The sequence below is a fragment of the Vicia villosa genome, linkage group LG7 (genome assembly GCF_029867415.1).
Source record: "Vicia villosa cultivar HV-30 ecotype Madison, WI linkage group LG7, Vvil1.0, whole genome shotgun sequence".
Lineage (NCBI taxonomy): Eukaryota > Viridiplantae > Streptophyta > Magnoliopsida > Fabales > Fabaceae > Vicia > Vicia villosa.
Genome location: NC_081186.1, coordinates 18,174,535 through 18,196,397, shown reverse-complemented (window position 1 = coordinate 18,196,397; position 21,863 = coordinate 18,174,535). Strand labels below are relative to the sequence as shown.

The 21,863-nt window shown below is 36.8% G+C and overlaps 1 protein-coding gene across 1 annotated transcript; it reads right to left on the bottom strand.

Moving 5' to 3' along the window:
- Nucleotides 1-57: 57 nt before the first annotated feature.
- LOC131618723 (uncharacterized) lies at nt 58-16,211 on the bottom strand. The gene is made up of 7 exons (XM_058889890.1): nt 16,049-16,211; nt 15,922-15,929; nt 13,461-13,493; nt 13,261-13,372; nt 12,355-13,080; nt 12,214-12,221; nt 58-186 (listed from the first exon to the last, which is right to left on the bottom strand). Exons 1-7 carry the CDS (start codon nt 16,209-16,211, stop codon nt 58-60), a joined length of 1,179 nt encoding a protein of 392 aa, XP_058745873.1.
- Nucleotides 16,212-21,863: the final 5,652 nt, after the last annotated feature.

The window sequence follows — 21,863 nt, the reverse complement described above, 5'->3', positions numbered from 1 at the left end:
CCACTCCAATGCGCCATCAGGGTCATGCTTGCCTTTGAAGACCGGCGGATTCTCTCTCTAGAAGGTTGCTAAACTGCGAGATCCTGCATTCTCATCAGCATTTGGCTGATTTGCCAAAGCCTGCGCCATAGCCTCCAAAGCAGCAGCAATCGCGGCATCGTTTCTACCAGCCATCTCAACTAAGCACTACAACATAAACAACAGTCAGATAAAGTAATTAACAACACTCGATTGTTAACCAAATACGACTCGACATTTGGCCGGACGGACCGACCTGCTCTGTTACCACTAATGTAACACCCCAATTCTACCCAACGAATAATCGATAATTATAACAAAAAATCAGAGTTATAAAAATTCTAACACAACATGGGATGCTACACTATCAACTTTAAAACACGACATTCAATCAAATTACAATTCAGATACATAACACATAATTTCATATGAACCGATAACAACCTATTCAGTCTTTAAAATCGAAAGAATTTTAATTATTGCGCAGCGGATTCATAATTTCAATTGAAAATACCAACCATCTTATCCAATTCGAGACAACTTTAAGACATCAAGTATTTAATGAAAACAACTTAAAAATTCAGCAACATAACAGAAACAATAATAAGGAAAACACGCGTTCATCCCCCCGAGTGTTACGTATCAGAGCAACCGACACCTAACTCGAACTAATGAAGGTAAGCAGCCTTCACTCTGGATTACCTGCACGTTACCAACATAAAGGTAACATTCAAACTGAAGGGGTGAGATATCGAACCATATAATTGAGTGTATGATAAACAATATATTATATCATATTATATAAAATTACCACTTCAACAACTTTCAAACAACATAAATCGTCACAATTCAACAACACATGACATCATTATATTATAATAATAACAATTCAAATATGCGACATGAATGCGACTTATACAATGCACATGCATGTGGTACCATTGGAGCAGAACTCCCAACTCAAAAATCCGCCAGGTTATCGAGGCGTCAATAAGGCATAAGCCTTCAACTTATTTTGCCAATCCAGGCCAACGTGGTGAGCAATAGCTCCAACATAAAAATTGCTAATCCAGGCCAACTTAATAATGTTATGCTATGCATGCGAAAACAACATCAACTTAATCGACACATTACAACAACGACAAAATGCAACAACGACAAACACCTTAATCAACATTGATCACAAGACCGGCAACTGCAAAACAACTTAACAACGTTGGTCATATGACCTGCAACTTAATAATGCCCATAAATCGGGACAATTCAACACAATAACAATTGTTTAACAACAACGTCAACATTGTGTTAGAACAAGATTTGTTCTGATCAATTATCTTAGTTTTGATGATAACAATAATATGAATTTTGCTTAAGATTATATGGTACTCTAATCCAATGCAATTTCCTTTTCAGGAAATATATAAAAAGTATGCATAATTCAGCGCTCAGAAGCTTTGTCTCAAGGGTTCACCATGCAACATCAGAACATGGTCTGGCAAGACATCAGAAGATGGTCGAAGCAGAATCAGAACATGGGTCTATGGAAGCATCAGAAGAACAAGAGATCAGAAGCACTGAAGTTCTGATGGTATCACGCTCAGAAGCACTTCAAGGTCAGAAGATCAGAAGATGCTTTGCACCAAGCTGTTTGACTCTGATGATATTCAAACGTTGTATTCACAAACATCAGATCAGAAGGAAGTACAAGTGGCAAGCTACGCTGACTGACAAAAGGAACGTTAAAAGCTACTAAAGGCTACGTCAGTAGACACAGCGTGAACAAGGCTCGAGGTAGTTGACAAAAGCGTATAACATTAAATGCGATGCTGTACGGAACACGCAAAGCATTAAATGCACTCAATGGTCATCTTCTCCAACGCCTATAAATATGAAGTTCTGATGAGAAGCAAGGTTAACGATTCTGAACAAAACAACTCCTATTAACTTGCTGAAACTCTGTTCAACTCAAAGCTCAGAATCTTCATCTTCATCAAAGCTCACTACATTGCTGTTGTAATATATTAGTGAGATTAAGCTTAAACGTTAAGAGAAATATCACAGTTTGTGATTATAGCTTTTAAGAAGCAATTGTAATACTCTTAGAATTGATTACATTAAGTTGTAAGGAACTAGAGTGATCGTGTGGATCAGAATACTCTAGGAAGTCTTAGAGGTTATCTAAGCAGGTTGTAACTAGAGTGATCGTGTGGATCAGTATACTCTAGAAAAGTCTTAGAGGGTATCTAAGCAGTTGTTCCTGGAGTGATCAGTGTGTGATCAGAAGACTCTGGAAGACTTAGTTGCTGACTAAGTGGAGAACCATTGTAATCCGTGCGATTAGTGGATTAAATCCTCAGTTGAGGTAAATCATCTCTGCGGGGGTGGACTGGAGTAGTTTAGTTAACAACGAACCAGGATAAAAATAACTGTGCAATTTATTTTTATCTGTCAAGTTTTTAAAGCTACACTTATTCAAACCCCCCCTTTCTAAGTGTTTTTCTATCCTTCAATTGGCATCAGAGCGCCGGTTCTAAGGTGCAAGCACTTAACCGTGTTTAGAAAAGATTCAGGAAGAGAAAAACGCTTCAGTAAAAGATGGTTGATGAAAGTGAAAAGTCTACACCTGCATCTACATCTGGCTCTGCTGAGCAACACAACGGTAACAATGGTTATACTAGACCGCCGGTATTTGATGGTGAAAACTTTGAATACTGGAAAGATAAACTGGAAAGTTACTTTCTTGGTCTAGATGGTGATCTATGGGATCTTCTGATGGATGGTTACAAACATCCAGTAAATGCCAGTGGCGTAAAGCTGACAAGGCAAGGAATGAATGATGATAAGAAGAAGCTTTTCAGGAATCATCATAAATGCAGAACTGTTCTGCTGAATGCTATCTCTCATGCTGAGTATGAGAAGATATCTAACAGGGAAACGACCTATGACATATATGAGTCCTTGAAAATGACTCATGAAGGAAATGCTCAAGTCAAGGAGACTAAAGCTCTCGCTTTAATCCAGAAGTATGAAGCCTTCAAGATGGAGGATGATGAAGACATTGAAAAGATGTTTTCAAGATTTCAAACTCTTACTGCTGGATTGAGAGTTCTTGACAAGGGATACACCAAGGCTGATCACGTAAAGAAGATCATCAGAAGCTTACCCAGAAGATGGGGTCCTATGGTGACTGCATTCAAGATTGCAAAGAATCTGAATGAAGTTTCTCTGGAAGAGCTTATCAGTGCCTTGAGAAGCCATGAAATAGAGCTGGACGCAAATGAGCCTCAAAAGAAAGGTAAATCTATTGCATTAAAATCCAATATCAAGAAATGCACTAACGCTTTTCAGGCTAGAGAAGAAGATCCTGAAGAATCAGAATCTGAAGAAGAAGATGAACTGTCCTTGATCTCCAGAAGGCTGAATCAACTCTGGAAGAACAAGCAAAGGAAGTTCAGAGGCGTCAGAAGTTCAAAGAAATTTGAACGTGGAGAATCTTCTGATGATAGAAGATTTGACAAGAAGAAGGTCATGTGCTATGAATGCAATGAGCCTGGACACTTCAAGAATGAATGTCCAAAACTTCAGAAGGAAAATCCCAAGAAGAAGTTTCATAAGAAGAAAGGTCTTATGGCAACCTGGGATGAGTCAGAAGATGATTCAGACTCTGAAGATGAGCAGGCTAACTGTGCGCTGATGGCGACAGAAGATGACGAATCAGAATCTACATCAGAATCAGATTCTGAAGAGGTATTTTCTGAACTTACTAGAGATGAGTTAGTTTCCGGTCTAACTGAACTTCTGGAACTCAAGTCTCAGATCAGTCTCAAATACAAAAAGCTAAAAAAGCTATTTGAATTTGAAACAAAGAAGCTTGAGTTGGAGAATTCTGAATTAAAAGAAAAACTTTTAAAATTATCCAATAATGTTGGATCTCCTTCTGATTCAGAAAAATCCACTCCGAGTCTAAACCATATTCTGAAAGAATATGATTTAAGTTTCAGGAAGTTCCTATCTAGAAGTATTGGCAGAAGTCAGCTAGCTTCTATGATATATGTTGTGTCTGGAAACAAAAGAGTCGGCATTGGTTTTGAGGGTGAAACCCCATACAAACTTGAACCTGTTGATGAAATGAAATTCACATACAAGCCATTGTATGATCAGTTCAAGTATGGCCACTCCCATGATATTAGGCACACTTCACATGCTCAAAGTTTTCACATAACACACACCAAAAAGCATGTGACACAACCTAGGAGATATCATGAAACTCACATTAAAAATTATCATGCTGTTCCTCCTATTGCTTACAATGTTAAACCCAAGTTCAATCAGAACTTGAGAAAATCTAACAAGAAAGGACCCAAAAAGATGTGGGTACCTAAGGATAAGATTATTCCTATTGCAGATATCCTTGACTGCAAAAAGGACAAAGCACAACATGTCATGGTACCTGGACTCTGGATGCTCACGACACATGACAGGAAGAAGGTCTATGTTCCAAGACCTGGTGCTTAAGTCTGGAGGAGAAGTCAAGTTTGGAGGAGTTCAGAAGGGCAAGATAATTGGCTCTGGAACTATAAAGTCTGGTAACTCTCCCTCCATTTCTAATGTACTTCTTGTAGAAGGATTAACACATAACCTCTTATCTATCAGTCAATTGAGTGACAATGGTTATGATATAATCTTTAATCAAGAGTCTTGCAAGGCTGTAAATCAGAAGGATGGCTCAATCCTATTTACAGGCAAGAGGAAGAACAACATTTATAAGACAGATCTGCAAGATCTTATGAGTCAGAAGGTGACTTGTCTTATGTCTGTTTCTGAAGAGCAGTGGGTCTGGCACAGAAGATTAGGTCATGCCAGTTTGAGAAAGATTTCTCAGATTAACAAACTGGATCTTGTCAGAGGACTCCCTAATCTGAAATTCAAATCAGATGCTCTTTGTGAAGCATGTCAGAAGGGCAAGTTCTCCAAACCTGCATTCAAGTCCAAGAATGTTGTTTCTACCTCAAGGCCATTAGAACTCTTGCACATTGATCTGTTTGGCCCAGTCAAAACAGCATCTGTCAGAGGGAAGAAATATGGATTAGTCATCGTAGATGATTATAGCCGCTGGACATGGGTAAAATTCTTGAAACACAAGGATGAGTCTCATTCAGTGTTCTTTGATTTCTGCATTCAGATTCAATCTGAAAAAGAGTGTAAAATCATAAAGGTGAGAAGTGATCATGGTGGTGAATTTGAGAACAGATCCTTTGAAGAATTCTTCAAAGAAAATGGTATTGCCCATGATTTCTCTTGTCCTAGAACTCCACAGCAAAATGGGGTTGTAGAACGAAAGAATAGGACTCTGCAAGAAATGGCCAGAACCATGATCAATGAAACCAATATGGCTAAGCATTTCTGGGCAGAAGCAATAAACACTGCATGCTATATTCAGAATAGAATCTCTATCAGACCTATTCTAAATAAGACTCCTTATGAATTGTGGAAGAATAGAAAGCCCAACATTTCATATTTCTATCCTTTTGGATGTGTATGCTTTATTCTGAACACTAAAGATCATCTTGGTAAGTTTGATTCCAAAGCACAAAAATGTTTCCTTCTTGGATATTCTGAACGCTCAAAAGGCTACAGAGTATACAATACTGAAACATTGATTGTAGAAGAATCAATCAATATCAGGTTTGATGATAAGCTTGGTTCTGAAAAACCAAAGCAGTTTGATAATTTTGCAGATTGTGATATTGACATATCAGAAGTTGTTGAGCCAAGAAGCAACGCATCAGAAGCAGAGCTTCTCAGAAGCAAAGAATCGGAAGATCGAGTATCAGCTTCTCTGGAGAATCTAAGCATTTCTGAAGAACCATCTGTCAGAAGATCATCCAGACTCATCACTGGTCATTCAGAAGATGTCATTATTGGAAAGAAGGATGATCCAATCAGAACAAGAGCATTTCTTAAGAACAATGCAGACTGTCAATTAGGTCTTGTATCTTTGATCGAGCCAACTTCTGTTGATCATGCTCTAGAAGATCCAGACTGGATAATTGCTATGCAAGAAGAACTGAATCAGTTTACAAGGAATGATGTTTGGGATCTTGTTCCTAGACCAGATGGATTCAATATAATAGGTACAAAATGGGTCTTCAGAAACAAGCCCAAAATGAGAAGATGAGAAGTTCTTACGTATGGGTATTTTCTAAAATGAAATCTTTTTTAGAAGTTCTGATTGAAATCAATTAGAAATTGTGATTCAGTTATTACTAATGTTTCATTGTCTAAGTTGATTCAGAATCTCTTTAAAAGCAAAACAGCTGTAACTGGCTATCCAGATGGTAAACACGTGTTCACTACTCCTGGACAAGCGTGCGTGCAGTTGAGGGGACGTCTACTTAGGTAACTGTGCAAATCACGTCTTTTGTCATTATTATCTCTCCTCACGTCACGTAACATTAAATGCTTTTCATCATTTACTCTCTTTCAGTTTTTCTTTTTATATTCTTCAAACGTTTCTTTTCCCTCTTATATTTCTCTCACTTTGCATTCAGTTTCTTTTTCGTTCTCTCTCTTTACATTCATATCATAAACCCTAGTAGTTTCCAATATCTGCAACTTCATCATGAATCCATCGTCAAGCTCTGGGAATCAAGATAATGATCAGAAACAAAAGAGAAAGGCAACTGCTGATCCAGAAACCAAACCAAAAAGAGTAAGAATCACCTCCCTTGACGGTACCCCTCAATCACCTCCCTCTTCAAAGACCTCCACCACCTCTTCCTCCTCATTCATCCTCTCGGAACCACTCTCTTCACCATCTGATATCTCCTCTCCTTCAACCCTTCCATCAGATATTTCTTCATCTCTCTCACACCCTTTTCCCACCAGAACACCTAATCCCTATAGTGTTGTTCTTCCCGACTCCAGGTTCACTGTCAACCCTCCAACCCCTACCACTCAGTCATATCTGGAGCTGTTACATTCTGATGTAAATGGCTGGTTGGAGATTCTGGGTGCTGTTCACCTTAACCATCTGGATGAGTATGCTATAAGCAACCTTTGGGATACCTTTCGTCAGGATTTTCTGGTTAGGGCTACAGACACTCAGAGAAGGATCATGTCTGAAGCTCCTGGTATTCGTGGTCTTCGGTTGGAAGTTGGTGAAAGCAGCTGTCACCATCTCATCAGGAACAGAAGTGTTCTTGAGAAGAAGATACCTGCAGATAAGTTGGAAGAAGAAAATCTCTGCAGAGACATCGTGGTGTGGAAACCATGGTTTCCTGTGCTGACTGGAGATTTTCAGTGGCTGTTCAACTGGTTCAGAATGAACCCTTCTGTCAAAGCACCTCACATGGTCTTTCCAGTAGTGGTTTATCCTGCTGAAGTTGCTGGTCCTACTCCTCCAACAAACCTAGCAGCTATTCTTCAAGCGTTGGAAGATGGAACTTCTGAGCTGCCTGAACCAGAATATGCTAAGGCTACCTCTGAGTCAGACTCAGATGAGGAAATGGAAGATGCACAAGCTGAAGATCTTCCAGAAGATCACCCTGCTGAGATTGCTGTCCCTTTTGGCAGAAATTCAGGTGCCTCTTCTTCTGGTGAAACCTCAGCTCTGATGGAGACCTTGGAAGCTCTTCATCAGAATCAAGCTATGCTGGCTTCTCGTTTGGACGCGCAAGAAGTAGCCAATGCTGAGTTTCGCTCCTTCATGGCAAGGCAAGCTACAAGCACTGACGGGATTCATGATGTTCTGGCGCGGATTTTGCGTAGGCTAGGATCTTAGTCCTTTGATCTGAGTAGTTGTCTTTCCTTGTTGCATCTGTTTTCCTGCATCCCTCTTTTGTAATCTTTCTTTTTGATTATCAATGAAAACTTTCTTTGTTTTTACATTCCAGTGATTCTATTTGTCGTTTTATTCATCTGAATCTTTTGAAATATTCTTTTTGATGTTATGACAAAAAGGGGGAGAAGATAAATGATAAATGATTTGATTAATCTATCAGTTGCTGGGTAAAGCTCCCACACATTTTCTAACAAGAACTGCAAGTTCTATATGGTTTAAGTGTTTTGCAGGTATAAAGAAGTAAAGAGAATCTTCAAAGCAAACACCAGAAGCAAAACCATAAGAAGTGTTATTCTGTAAAAAGAATAAACTCATGGAAACTGAAGCAAGCTGAGTGCTGTCAAGCTTCAGAATTAGAAGCACTGATAATAGAATTTGATCCATATTTGTCTATTTGCTATGACAAAATTCTATTTGCTCTGATACATTATTTTAGCCTATATGGCTCTGATACATATCATGTGTTCAAATATACATTTTATGTTCTGACTCGTTCATGCTGACTTTTGTCGTTTAGTTTTTGTTTTGTAACATTTCAGGATGTAGAGATGCTCTGATGATGCTCTGGTACATTCAACAATGTTCTGATACAAATCTAGCATGAAGTGATGTTGGTAGAAATTCAAAGCTCTGAAGCTATTCGAGGGAAGTAGAAATCAGAAGCTGTGAATGTTCTAAAGATCCAGAAAACTCAAGTTCTGAAGCTGTCCTAAATGGAAGCAGAAATCAGAAGCTGTGAATGTTCAGAAGATCAAAGAAATTCAAGTTCTGAAGCTGTCCTAGATGGAAGCAGAAGTCAGAAGCTGTGAATGTTCAGAAGATCAAAGAAATTCAAGTTCTGAAGCTGTCCTAGATGGAAGCAGGAATCAGAAGCTGTGAGTGTTCTAGGGATCTAAAGAAATTCTAGTTCTGAAGCTGTCCAATGGAAGCAGAAGTCAGAAGCTATGAATTCTCTGAAGACAGAAGCTTATGTGATCGTCTCTACCGAAATAATCAGGGAAGTCTTTTATTAAAGTTCTTCGAGTATTTATTTCAGGGGGAGATTATTTATCTCAGGGGGAGATTGTTAATCTCAGGGGGAGACATATTCATATGCTTATGCTATAGCTGTGTAATTTGTCTTTTGCCGTCTATTCTTTCTGATCGCAAATTCATATCATTTATATATGTTTTTGTCATCATCAAAAAGGGGGAGATTGTTAGAACAAGATTTGTTCTGATCAATTATCTTAGTTTTGATGATAACAATAATATGAATTTTGCTTAAGATTATATGGTACTCTAATCCAATGCAATTTCCTTTTCAGGAAATATATAAAGAGTATGCATAATTCAGCGCTCAGAAGCTTTGTCTCAAGGGTTCAGCATGCAACATCAGAACATGGTCTGGCAAGACATCAGAAGATGGTCGAAGCAGAATCAGAACATGGGTCTATGGAAGCATCAGAAGAACAAGAGATCAGAAGCACTGAAGTTCTGATGGTATCACGCTCAGAAGCACTTCAAGGTCAGAAGATCAGAAGATGCTTTGCACCAAGCTGTTTGACTCTGATGATATTCAAACGTTGTATTCACAAACATCAGATCAGAAGGAAGTACAAGTGGCAAGCTACGCTGACTGACAAAAGGAACGTTAAAAGCTACTAAAGGCTACGTCAGTAGACACAGCGTGAACAAGGCTCGAGGTAGTTGACAAAAGCGTATAACATTAAATGCGATGCTGTACGGAACACGCAAAGCATTAAATGCACTCAACGGTCATCTTCTCCAACGCCTATAAATATGAAGTTCTGATGAGAAGCAAGGTTAACGATTCTGAACAAAACAACTCCTATTAACTTGCTGAAACTCTGTTCAACTCAAAGCTCAGAATCTTCATCTTCATCAAAGCTCACTACATTGCTGTTGTAATATATTAGTGAGATTAAGCTTAAACGTTAAGAGAAATATCACAGTTTGTGATTATAGCTTTTAAGAAGCAATTGTAATACTCTTAGAATTGATTACATTAAGTTGTAAGGAACTAGAGTGATCGTGTGGATCAGAATACTCTAGGAAGTCTTAGAGGTTATCTAAGCAGGTTGTAACTAGAGTGATCGTGTGGATCAGTATACTCTAGAAAAGTCTTAGAGGGTATCTAAGCAGTTGTTCCTGGAGTGATCAGTGTGTGATCAGAAGACTCTGGAAGACTTAGTTGCTGACTAAGTGGAGAACCATTGTAATCCGTGCGATTAGTGGATTAAATCCTCAGTTGAGGTAAATCATCTCTGCGGGGGTGGACTGGAGTAGTTTAGTTAACAACGAACCAGGATAAAAATAACTGTGCAATTTATTTTTATCTGTCAAGTTTTTAAAGCTACACTTATTCAAACCCCCCCTTTCTAAGTGTTTTTCTATCCTTCACATTGGCCATAAGTCTACAACTTGATATTTGCCAATAAATTGAGGCAATCCAACCAGATACAACACCATCCGCAAATTCGCAATTTTCAATAAGCATACCGCATAACAAATCAACCAAATTATACTACAACCAACCGCATAATTATTCAGAAAATTTCGACAAAAACCTGATTAATTGATTATCGGCTGAACCAAAAAATATTTTCTCACTTTGTATTAATGTTCTTATTACGACTCGGTAAAATTAATACTACACTGCTATTGACTAGTCTATACTGCTAATGCTGTTTTCTGTCAAAACTACCAGACTGCTATTTATTACCTTCTGCTACATGTATACTACAAGTCAATTTTATTGTCCTACTACATATATACTTGTTTCAATCAAATGGTTACTTATATTTAAATTGGTAAACCTGCTACTTTCCACTACTAACTATTTCCACCATTTTATTATCAAATCTGTCGATTCATATGACACTGTAGCTTCTACCAATATTTACCAACTCTATAACTTCCTTGCTACTAAATTTAACTAAAATTCATAATTAAAATATCAATAATTTAGTAAGGATGTATTATTATTTGGCAGCTCCAACATACCCTACTGACAACTCTAAACATGTCGGTATTACGCAAAATAAATAAAAAGTGACTTTTAATAACTCAAAACAACTCTATTGATAACTCTAACAACTCTATTGACAACTCTATCGACAACTCTAACCAAATTGAAAATTAACTTAAATTAACCAATTTACTCAAATATTTTTATCTCTAATTTAAAACTCCTAAAAACTATTCTACTAAATTATTATTATTATTATTATTATTATTATTATTATTATTATTATTATTATTATTATACATTGTTATTATAATGATTCTTATAATATACTAATTGAAAACATGCACATGGATTGCCATACACCTAGAAACGTGATTACTAGTTGAAGACACAAGTTCCGCACAGTAACATACTAATTGTCATATGCATCAATAATTATCTATCAAATTGGCTTTGTACATCAAGACTTAGAACACCACAGTACGGACATGGTTAAATCGACGCTACAGTATACTGGGTATACATTATCAAATTGTTATTTACCAGTAGCCATCTCTATCAAAACATAGACAACAATATGTAAAGTATTAAATTGGGTTCTCAATCATCTCTCAATTTTATCAATATATATATATATATATATATATATATATATATATATATATCAATTTCAAACACAAACAAAACAATTTTTACAAACCCAATCCTATATACTATTCATCATCTACCCTGTTAGAGTCAGAATCCCACCCTTACCTTGGATTGAAGGTTGCTCTATAAATTTCTCTCCGATCGAATTCCTAATTTTTGCCCATTTGGTTCTCTTCTCGGCACTCTCACGTCTAATTCTTGTTCTGCTTGAAAACCTAGAACTTCTTTATTGATACTTCTATTTATATGTTATTTATTCAACTAACTAATCATATTAATACTACTATTGTGTTATTATTCTATTGGGCTTCATTTTAACACTCTCATAATTACTACTTCCAACACAACAACTAGCCCACTTTAACTAATACCGTATACTCCCTTTTATTCTATGTCTCCAATTCTCGGTTTAATTTCAATTACTCAGAAAATTCTCCAAACTTCAAATATTGCTCTAATAATATTTCTAATACTAAAAATATTAAAATTCTCGATTAAATCTCGACCCGCTATCCCGTAATGATACCGACTCGGTCGCTCTAAACGCGCAAAAACTCAATAAATACTAAAATAATCCAAATTAAATGATAAATCGAAATATGGGTGTTACAACTCTCCCCCACTTAGAATATTTTCGTCCTCGAAAATTTATCCGACTTAACCATTCCTAACTTCGTTCCCGCATATAACTCTCCGATTGACAAGTTGCATTTGAAAACACTTTAATTACCACACTTTCTACATAACCGAACACAACAAAGTTTAAATCCAATATACTAATCCTTCCATACATTCATGAACACCGAAACAACTAGCAGCACCAATTAATCAACAATAGTAATTAAAGAAATAGTATTAGAGAAATACGCACCTCCGGCAATGCTGCCATCATTAGCTGTCTGAGTTCCAGCTAAAGCGAACACCTTTCCACCAACTTCTGCCTTCTTTGGTTTTTGACACTGATTACCAATGTGTCCCTCTTCACCGCAATTGAAACAAATCATCTCCTTATGCTTGCAATCAGATATTGCATGTCCGGTCTTACCACAACGGAAACATCTTTTCTCCACAGCAGTACACACATCACTCTTGTGACCAGGTTCTCCACATTTGAAACAGAACACGCTAGCAGGAGCTCCTCCTCCACTAGTTTTCTTGCCATTAGCCACTTCTGCTTTTCCCTTTCCAACTAGAGCATCATAAGGTGTGCTACGGTTCTGCTTACCTCTCCTATCCTTGACAAGTTTGTAATGTGCATTATGATCTTCTTCATAAATCCTGCAACTATCAACCAGATTAGGAAAGATACGAATCTTCTGATACCCAACAACTTTCTTGATCTCAGAGCGCAATCCGTTCTCAAACTTGATGCACTTTGAAAACTCAGCACCTGCTCCCTCATAATACGGGTAGAACTTGGCCAACTCAGTGAACTTTGCAGCATACTCTGTCACTGACATATTACACTGTTTCAGCTCAAGGAACTCAATCTCCTTCTTACCCCGAACATCTTCCGGATAATACTTCCTCAGAAACTCTCTGCGGAAAACAATCCAAGTGACCTCTTCACCAGCAACTTCCAATCTCTGATGAGTCTCTAACCACCAGTCATCAGCTTAGACTGCCAGCATATGAGTTCCACACCAAACCTTCTGCGCCTGAGTGCAGTCCATCACACGGAATATCCTCTGAATCTCCTTCAACCTCTCCAATGCGCCATCAGGGTCATGCCTGCCTTTGAAAACCGGCGGATTCTCTCTCTAGAGGGTTGCTAAACTGCGAGATCCTGCATTCTCATCAGCATTTGGCTGATTTGCCAAAGCCTGCGCCATAGCCTCCAAAGCAGCAGCAATCGCGGCATTGTTTCTACCAGCCATCTCAACTAAGCACTACAACATAAACAACAGTCAGATAAAGTAATTAACAATACTCAATTGTTAACTAAATACGACTCGATATGTGGCTGGACGGACTGACCTGCTCTGTTACCACTAATGTAACACCCCAATTCTACCCAACGAATAACCGATAATTATAACGAAAAATCAGAGTTATAAAAATTATAACACAACATGGGATGCTACACTATCAACTTTAAAACAACGACATTCAATCAAATTGCAATTCAGATACATAACACATAATTTCGGATGAACCGATAACAACCTGTTCAGTCTTTAAAATTGAAAGAATTTTAATTACTGCGCAGCAGATTCATAATTTCAACTGAAAATACCAACCATCTTATCCAATTCGAGACAACATTAAGACATCAAGTCTTTAATGAAAACAACTTAAAAATTCAGCAGCATAACAAAAACAACAATAAGGAAAACACACGTTCATCCCCCCGAGTGTTACGTATAAGAGCGACCAACACCAGACTCGAACTAATGAAGATAAGCAGCCTTCACTCTGGATTACCTGCACATTACCAACATAAGGGTTAAATTCAAACAGAAGGGGTGAGATATCGAACCATATAATCGAGTGTATGATAAATAATATATTATATCAGATTACATAAAATCACCACTTCAACAACTTTCAAACAACATAAATCGTCACAATTCAACAACATAGGACATCATTATATTATAATAATAACAATTCAAATATGCGACATGGATGCGACATATACAATTCACATGCATGTGGTACCATGGAGCAGAACTCCCAACTCAAAAATCCGCCAGGTTATCGAGGCGTCAACAAGGCATAAGCCATCAATTTATTTTGCCAATCCAGGCCAACGTGGTGAGCATTAGCTCCAACATAAAAATTGCCAATCCAGGCCAACTTAATAATGTTATGCTATGCATGTGACAACAACATCAACTTAATCAACACAACACAACAACGACAAAATGCAACAACGACAAACACCTAAATCAACATTGATTACAAGACCGGAAACTGCAAAACAACTTAACAACGTTGGTCATATGACCTGCAACTTAATAATGCCCATAAATCGGGACAATTCAACACAGTAACAATTGTTTAACAACAACATCAACATTGGCCATAAGTCTACAACTTGATATTTGCCAATAAATTGAGGCAATCCAACCAGATACAACACCACCCGCAAATTCGCAATTTTCAATAAGCATACCGCATAACAAATCAACCAAATTATACTACAACCAACCGCATAATTATTCGAAAAAATTCGACTAAAACCTGATTAATTTATTATCGGCTGAACCAACAAATATTTTCCCACTTTGTATTAATGTTCTTATTACGACTCAGTTAAATTAATACTACACTGCTATTGACTAGTCTATACTGCTAATGTTGTTTTCTGTCAAAACTACCAGACTGCTATTTATTACCTTCTGCTACATGTATACTACATGTCAATTTTATTGTCCTACTACATATATACTAGTTTCAATCCAATGGTTACTTATATTTAAATTGGTAAACCTGCTACTTTCCACTACTAACTATTTCCACCATTTTATTATCAAATCTGTCGATTCATATGACACTGTAGCTTCTACCAATATTTACCAACTCTATAACTTCCTTGCTACTAAATTTAACTAAAATTCATAATTAAAATATCAATAATTTAGTAAGGATGTATTATTATTTGGCAGCTCCAACATACCCTACTGACAACTCTAAACATGTCGGTATTACGCAAAATAAATAAAAAGTGACTTTTAATAACTCAAAACAACTCTATTGATAACTCTAACAACTCTATTGACAACTCTATCGACAACTCTAACCAAATTGAAAATTAACTTAAATTAACCAATTTACTCAAATATTTTTATCTCTAATTTAAAACTCCTAAAAACGATTCTACTAATTATACTTAATTATTGTTATTATTATTATACATTGTTATCATGATGATTCTTATAATATACTAATTGAAAACATGCACATGGATTGCCATACACCTAGAACTTCTTTACGGATACTTCTATTTATATGTTATTTATTCAACTAACTAATCATATTAATACTACTATTATGTTATTATTCTATTGGGCTTCATTTTAACACTCTCATAATTACTACTTCCAACACAACAACTAGCCCACTATAACTAATACCGTATACTCCCTTTTATTCTATGTCTCCAATTCTCGGTTTAATTTCAATTACTCGGAAAATTCTCCAAACTTCAAATATTGCTCTAATAATATTTCTAATACTAAAAATACTAAAATTCTCGATTAACTCTCAACCCGCTATCCTGTAATGATACCGACTCGGTCGCTCTAAACGCGCAAAAACTCAATAAATACTAAAATAATCCAAATTAAATGATAAATCGAAATATGGGTGTTACAACTCTCCCCCACTTAGAATATTTTTGTCCTCGAAAATTTATCCGACTCAACCATTCCTAACTTCGTTCCCGCATATAACTCTCCGATTGACAAGTTGCATTTGACAAAACTTTAATTACCACTCTTTCTACATAACCGAACTCAACAAAGTTTAAATCCAATATACTAATCGTTCCATACATTCATGAACAACGAAACAACTAGCATCACCAATTAATCAACAATAGTAATTAAAGTAATACGCACCTCCGGCAATGCTGCCATCATTAGCTGTCTGAGTTCCAGCTAAAGCGAACAGCTTTCCACCAACTTGTGCCTTCTTTGGTTTTTGACACTGATTACCAATGTGTCCCTCTTCACCGCGATTGAAACAGATCATCTCCTTATGCTTGCATTCAGATGTAGCCATTCAGAACCTTCTGAGTCAGTGCTTCTGAGCGCTGAATTGTGCATACTCTTTATGTATTTCCTGAAATGGAAAATGCAAAGGATTAGAGTACCATATTGTCTTATACAAAATTCATATACAATGTTATCATCAAAACATAGAATATTGATCAGAACAGATCTTGTTCTAACACTTAGAGCAAGAAGTCTTTGTCAAACCCTTAAAAGCATAAGGTCGATGATAGGGCTTCTTAATCCTCAAAAAGAGAAGGAAACTCGTATAAAAAAGAAAAAGAAGAGAAAAAGGTGTGCAATGTTAAAACTGTGAAAAGTGGGGTCATTTGGGAAAGAACTGTTGGTACAAGAAAGACAAGGGAGCGAAAAAAGGCAAGGACGATGGAGCGAACCTTGCACGCTAAGATTCAATGATTATGAAGATATGATGGTTATGATTGCAGTTGTATATGAGCATGTCGACACCAAAATCTGGTTTCTCGATACAGGTTTCTCAAATCACATGACTGGTAGAAAAGTGTGGTTAACATATTTCGACGAGTCATAGAAGAGGAAAGGTCAAATTTGCAGATAATGGCTTGTTGGAAACATAAGGTACTGGCAACAAAGATGTACTTTATGTACATGGAATAAAGTGAAACCTGCTAAGTGTTAGACAACTGGCCAAAAAAGGCTTCTTAGTGGTTATGAAAGATTGAGTCTTGTAACTGTTCGACACCTAGAATAGTTTGGTCTTAAAATCTCCCCTGTCGAAGAATAGGAAATTTAAGACCATGATCAGTTCGACTGAGGTATAATGCATAAAAATAGTTGTCGACCACAAGTATAGTTGGTTGTGGCATTTGAGGTTTGGACATCTGAATTTTAGGTCACTCAATCAACTGATCACTAAATATATGTTAACAGGTGTTAGCTGGGAACTTCGACGGATCGAAGTAAGGTGATGTGAAAATGGCTTTATAGAACTATTCAGTATATTTAATAGTTTGAGGACGTTTGTATCGAAGTAAAGACTTAGAATATTTTGGAAATGCTTGAGAATATACTTCGACGACAGCGTTTTCCAAACTGGGAGTTTCGAGCGGGAGAATTCGAATTTCAAATTAATGGGCTTTCGCCAGAGGAACGCGTGGAAAGATCTGAAGAAAGCAACATTTGGAGATACGAACGTGTCGCTCATCTGTATAGAGACCATTAGGGTCAAATTAGTATAAATAGAAGTCTTGGTTACTAGATTCCGTGTGTTCAAACCGATATACAAAAAATCACTAAATTACTCAAAGCACCAGAGCGAGAGAAACGAGTTTTGCTGATCATGTATGTATTAAGAACACCATAGATTTTCCTCACATTCGAAGTATATTTATTATTTTAGAATAAACACAAGTTCCATTACTTTGTCTTTTACTCCATTTAATTTCCAATAAAGTCTTTATTTCGTTTAAACTTTATCATTTCTTGCATACTAGAGACCTTTTATTCGAATATTGTTTCTTTAGATTTTATTCCATTATCGAATCTCACTATCATAGTCTAGGTTATTATTCAAGAACAAAATCATGGATAGAATTATAGTAAAATTAACACTTGAGACACATGTCTTAGGATCAATCTAGTCGATCCTGTAAGTTACCAAACACACATATAAATTTGGAAGACTAGCTGTTGTTTGTTAGAAATCACTAGTAAACAAATTGGCACACCTGGTGGGACTGTGTCGAAAGTGTTCTGTTTGTTTTTTGTCAAAAAAATTTTAGTCAGGTTTTGAAACTGGTGAGTCTATTTCCATCTTCGTTGTATGAATCTTAGGAGTGGTAAGACATTTGATAATAGTCAACCAATACCCAAAAGGAAATATACTAGAAGGATGGTTAACAACGCTAGCGAAGGAGGACCACAAAATCCTCCACAGGGATTAGGTACCGCTGTTGCAAGTACGACGGATGCATCCACTTCTATTCCCCATTCTTAGGCCATACCAACATCTACTCGATCAATGGCCATACCTGGATCTACAAGGACGACACCAATAAACAATTCAACAATGGCCCCGGCTGTTACAACAACAGTGGACATTCCGTCGAATACACAAGGGATCCATGTACTCACATTTGGTAACCAAGGTACCCCACCCCCTAGGACACAAGGATTCGAAACCCAAAGACCTTGGAGAGACCCGCCTTTTGGGATGCCGAATTCTTTTATGAAAGGTTTAAATAATAAAACATCTACTTATACACAACCTAGCGTGGCGACCTTTTCGCCGGCACAAAATTCTGGTTCTAGCATGAATAGTATAGGTCGAAATTTTCAAAATCATGATTTTATGCCTACACTGACAACAAACAATCAAGTAGCGCTCCGACAACAGATGGACGCTAGTAATCATGATATGGTAGGAGTCCTATCTAGAGAAATGAATACCATTTTTTCTCCTTTAATACAAAACATTAATAGGACAAATTAGGACAATTCCGAAACATAACAATAATTGTCAGTACAAATGGGGCGAATAGCAGATTTTATAGGCGCTCCTGAAACTTCTCATCACCGTAGATCAAACCAAGTAGTTATTCAGGAAGATGAACCAACCATAAATCAAATTCGACCACCAAGACCACCCCTTGAAGGAGGAACCATAGGGGCAAGAGCAGATCAACCAGTAGTTCGACAAGAAATCCCTAAAGAACAACCTAGGAGGGTGATGATGGTCAATAGAGACCAACACGCTGACGAAGTGATTCATAGGGTCAGGAGAGATAACATAGTCGAAAATAATTTAATAAATATGATCGAGTTAAATTCCCTTCGACGTAGAAGAGTTTCCTAGAGGAATTAAAGTCCCTTCGACGTATATGACCAAAATGATGATTACGCTATACAAACAAAATTACCTAGAGGAGTTAAAGTCCCCAAATTTACTAAATTCGCAGGAGACACCAGCGAATCTACTGTTGAACATGTAGCAAGGTACCTAACTGAGGCTGGAGATTTAGTGAACAATGAGAACTTAAGAATGAAATATTTTCCTAGTTCTTTAACGAAAAATGCATTCATGTGGTTTACCACACTTCCACAAAATTCCATAGATACTAGGTCTCGTTTAGAAAGATTATTCCATGAGCAGTTCTACATGGGACAAACCAAAATTAGTCTTAAGGAATTGGCCAGCATCAAGAGAAAATTCACTAAACCTATAGACGATTATTTGAATAGGTTCCATTTGTTGAAATCTAGGTGTTTCGCAGTAGTTCCTGAACATGAACTAGTCGAAATGGCTGCCGGTGGACTCGATTACTCTATTTGAAAGAAGTTAGATACCCAATACCTTCGAGATACGACTCAATTGGCAGATAGAGTTCGACAAGTCGAACGACTAAAAGCTGAGAAGGCCAGAGCAAATAAAAATTACAAGAAGGAACGAGTGGCCTACATCGAAGCAGACGAAGAAGAGCCAGAGATCTTCGATAACCAATATGGTTTTGAGGATTTCGAAGTAGATTTGGCTGAATTGAAGGAGGTTGCCCCTTATTCGTGTAAAATGCTTACACCTTCGAACGGGAGAAACCCCGTCGAAATAGAAAATAATGATAAGTTTCCTAAGAAAACATATACTTTTGATATTACTAAGTGTGATGAAATATTTGATTTACTTGTAAAAGATGGCCAGATGATAGTGCCCCCCAATACAAAAGTTCCCTTTTTGGAACAACGAAAGAAAAAGGGCTATTGTAAATACCATAACTTCCTGGGCCATAAAACATCACAATGTTTTCTTTTCAGGGATCTCATTCAAAATGCTACCAAAGAAGGTCGACTGACATTTCCTGACAAAACGAAGAACCAGATGAAAGTTGACTCAAATCCTTTGAACATTGCGGACACCAACTATGCAGAGTCGGTCGACATCAACATGGTTGACATGATAGAAGTCAAAGCCTCAGAAGAGATAGAGGTCAAGGATTCTCTGATAGGTGGAAAACATGCTTGTAATACGGTGAACTGACTTTAAAGAAATGTCGCGGTAAGCAAGAGTCGCCACCGAGTTTTATTATATCCAAATTAACAGAAAGGCTAAAAGAACAGAAAAAAACCTTTAAAAGAAAATTTGAGTTTGGGGGGTAATTTATACAAAGGGAAGGTGTAAGGCACCCTTTGCATCCATGGTTTTCCATGGGCTCTTAATTACTTTGCTTTTTTGAAACCAAAAGCTTAGAAATGTAGAAGAAGAAAATAAGGACTTTAGCTCGTAAATGAGCGTAGCCTTTTTGAAGGTTTATGAAAAAGTGTAAGAAAAAGATTTAAGCCAGAGCAAAGCAATTAGGGGAAAATTACCTTGACATTGTGAAAGAGTTCTTTTAGCCTTTCAGGGCTATCCATACCATAAGAGGGTAGGAAGTCCTTTTATTTGGAGGTTGAAGGGTCGTCGCAATTATCGTTCGCCATAAGACTGGCCCTGCCATAGAGGGGCGGGTAGTCTAAGGGAAGGATCAGAATAGCCATCACTATTAGGCAACCAGGAGGATACCTCAGCATTTTGTAGACAACTTCGAGGGACGAGATCATGTAAGCGAATCGAAGGCAGCATCATTGGGACTTATGATCTTAAGAATGAACTGAGGGCAACATTGCTGATGCATCCTCGTATTCGAGGGACTTGACTATTCTGCACTGAAAAAAAGGCAACAAGGCAACAGGCAACAGGCAACAAGAGAGGTTACCATAAAAGGTGTGTGGGTGCACAATCACATGATTAATTCAGACAATTAACTTATAAATAGTTATTCTAAAATCAATTTGAGGTTAAACTCCCTAAATTACTAACCACGCAATAATAATAATATGACAGTGTTAAGTGCCCTCAAGGCCACACAATACAACCAGGAGTAGTTACATAATAAGCCATGGGGAAGGGGAGAAAAAGCAATAAAACAAAATCCCAATAGAGTAAATAGTTTGACACAAGTAATAATTAAAAGAAGGAATAATAAAAAAGGAACGAGTTTTAGGGTTACCGAACGTTCGAGCTTTGACCGGTTGGTTAACCCTGAACGTTCGAGCTTTGAAAGTAAACCCTAATTTTAATTTATAAGGCAAAAATAAATAAAAAAATGATATTTAAATCAGTAAAAAAGGGGATTAGAACTTAGCTTTTCGATTGACATGGCGCGTAGTCGGAAGAACCCTGATGGTAACCCTGAAAAATTGCACAAAGAAAAAAGGAATTTTTTTTAGTGTATGACTGATCAAATGATAAACCCTGATTCGGGCACAAGTTAGCTATGGTTAATAGGATAAATAAAACCAAATTAATTAATTATTGGTTTTCAACCTAATTAATTAAATCGACAGAAGATAAAATTTCGATTAAATAGCCTAACTCTAATTATGTAATTTAATCACTCAAGAAAAATATTTATAATTAATTAAGTAATTTAAACAATTTAAATTAATTTTAATCAAATAAAAATATCAATTAAAATAAATATTTTTATTTTTAATATTTTTTAGAGAACACAGAAATTAATAATGAATTTTTGATTAAAAAAGTATTTAAAAAAAAACAACATATAAAAAATAAATAAAAAAACAATATGTTATATAATTAAAAAGAAAAAAAAGTTGGAGAACTTAGCTATCGATCCTGTGTGGCATACGT

Excerpts from the sequence above, each read along its gene's own strand:
- LOC131618723 (XM_058889890.1), bottom strand. The coding sequence starts at position 16,211 with ATGGCTACATCTGAATGCAAGCATAAGGAGATGATCTGTTTCAATCGC. Across the intron at positions 13,373-13,460 it reads CATTAGTGGTAACAGAGCAG|TGCTTAGTTGAGATGGCTGG; the intron begins GTCAGTCCGTCC and ends TTTATGTTGTAG. Across the intron at positions 13,081-13,260 it reads TGAGAATGCAGGATCTCGCA|AGACTCATCAGAGATTGGAA; the intron begins GTTTAGCAACCC and ends ACTGGTGGTTAG.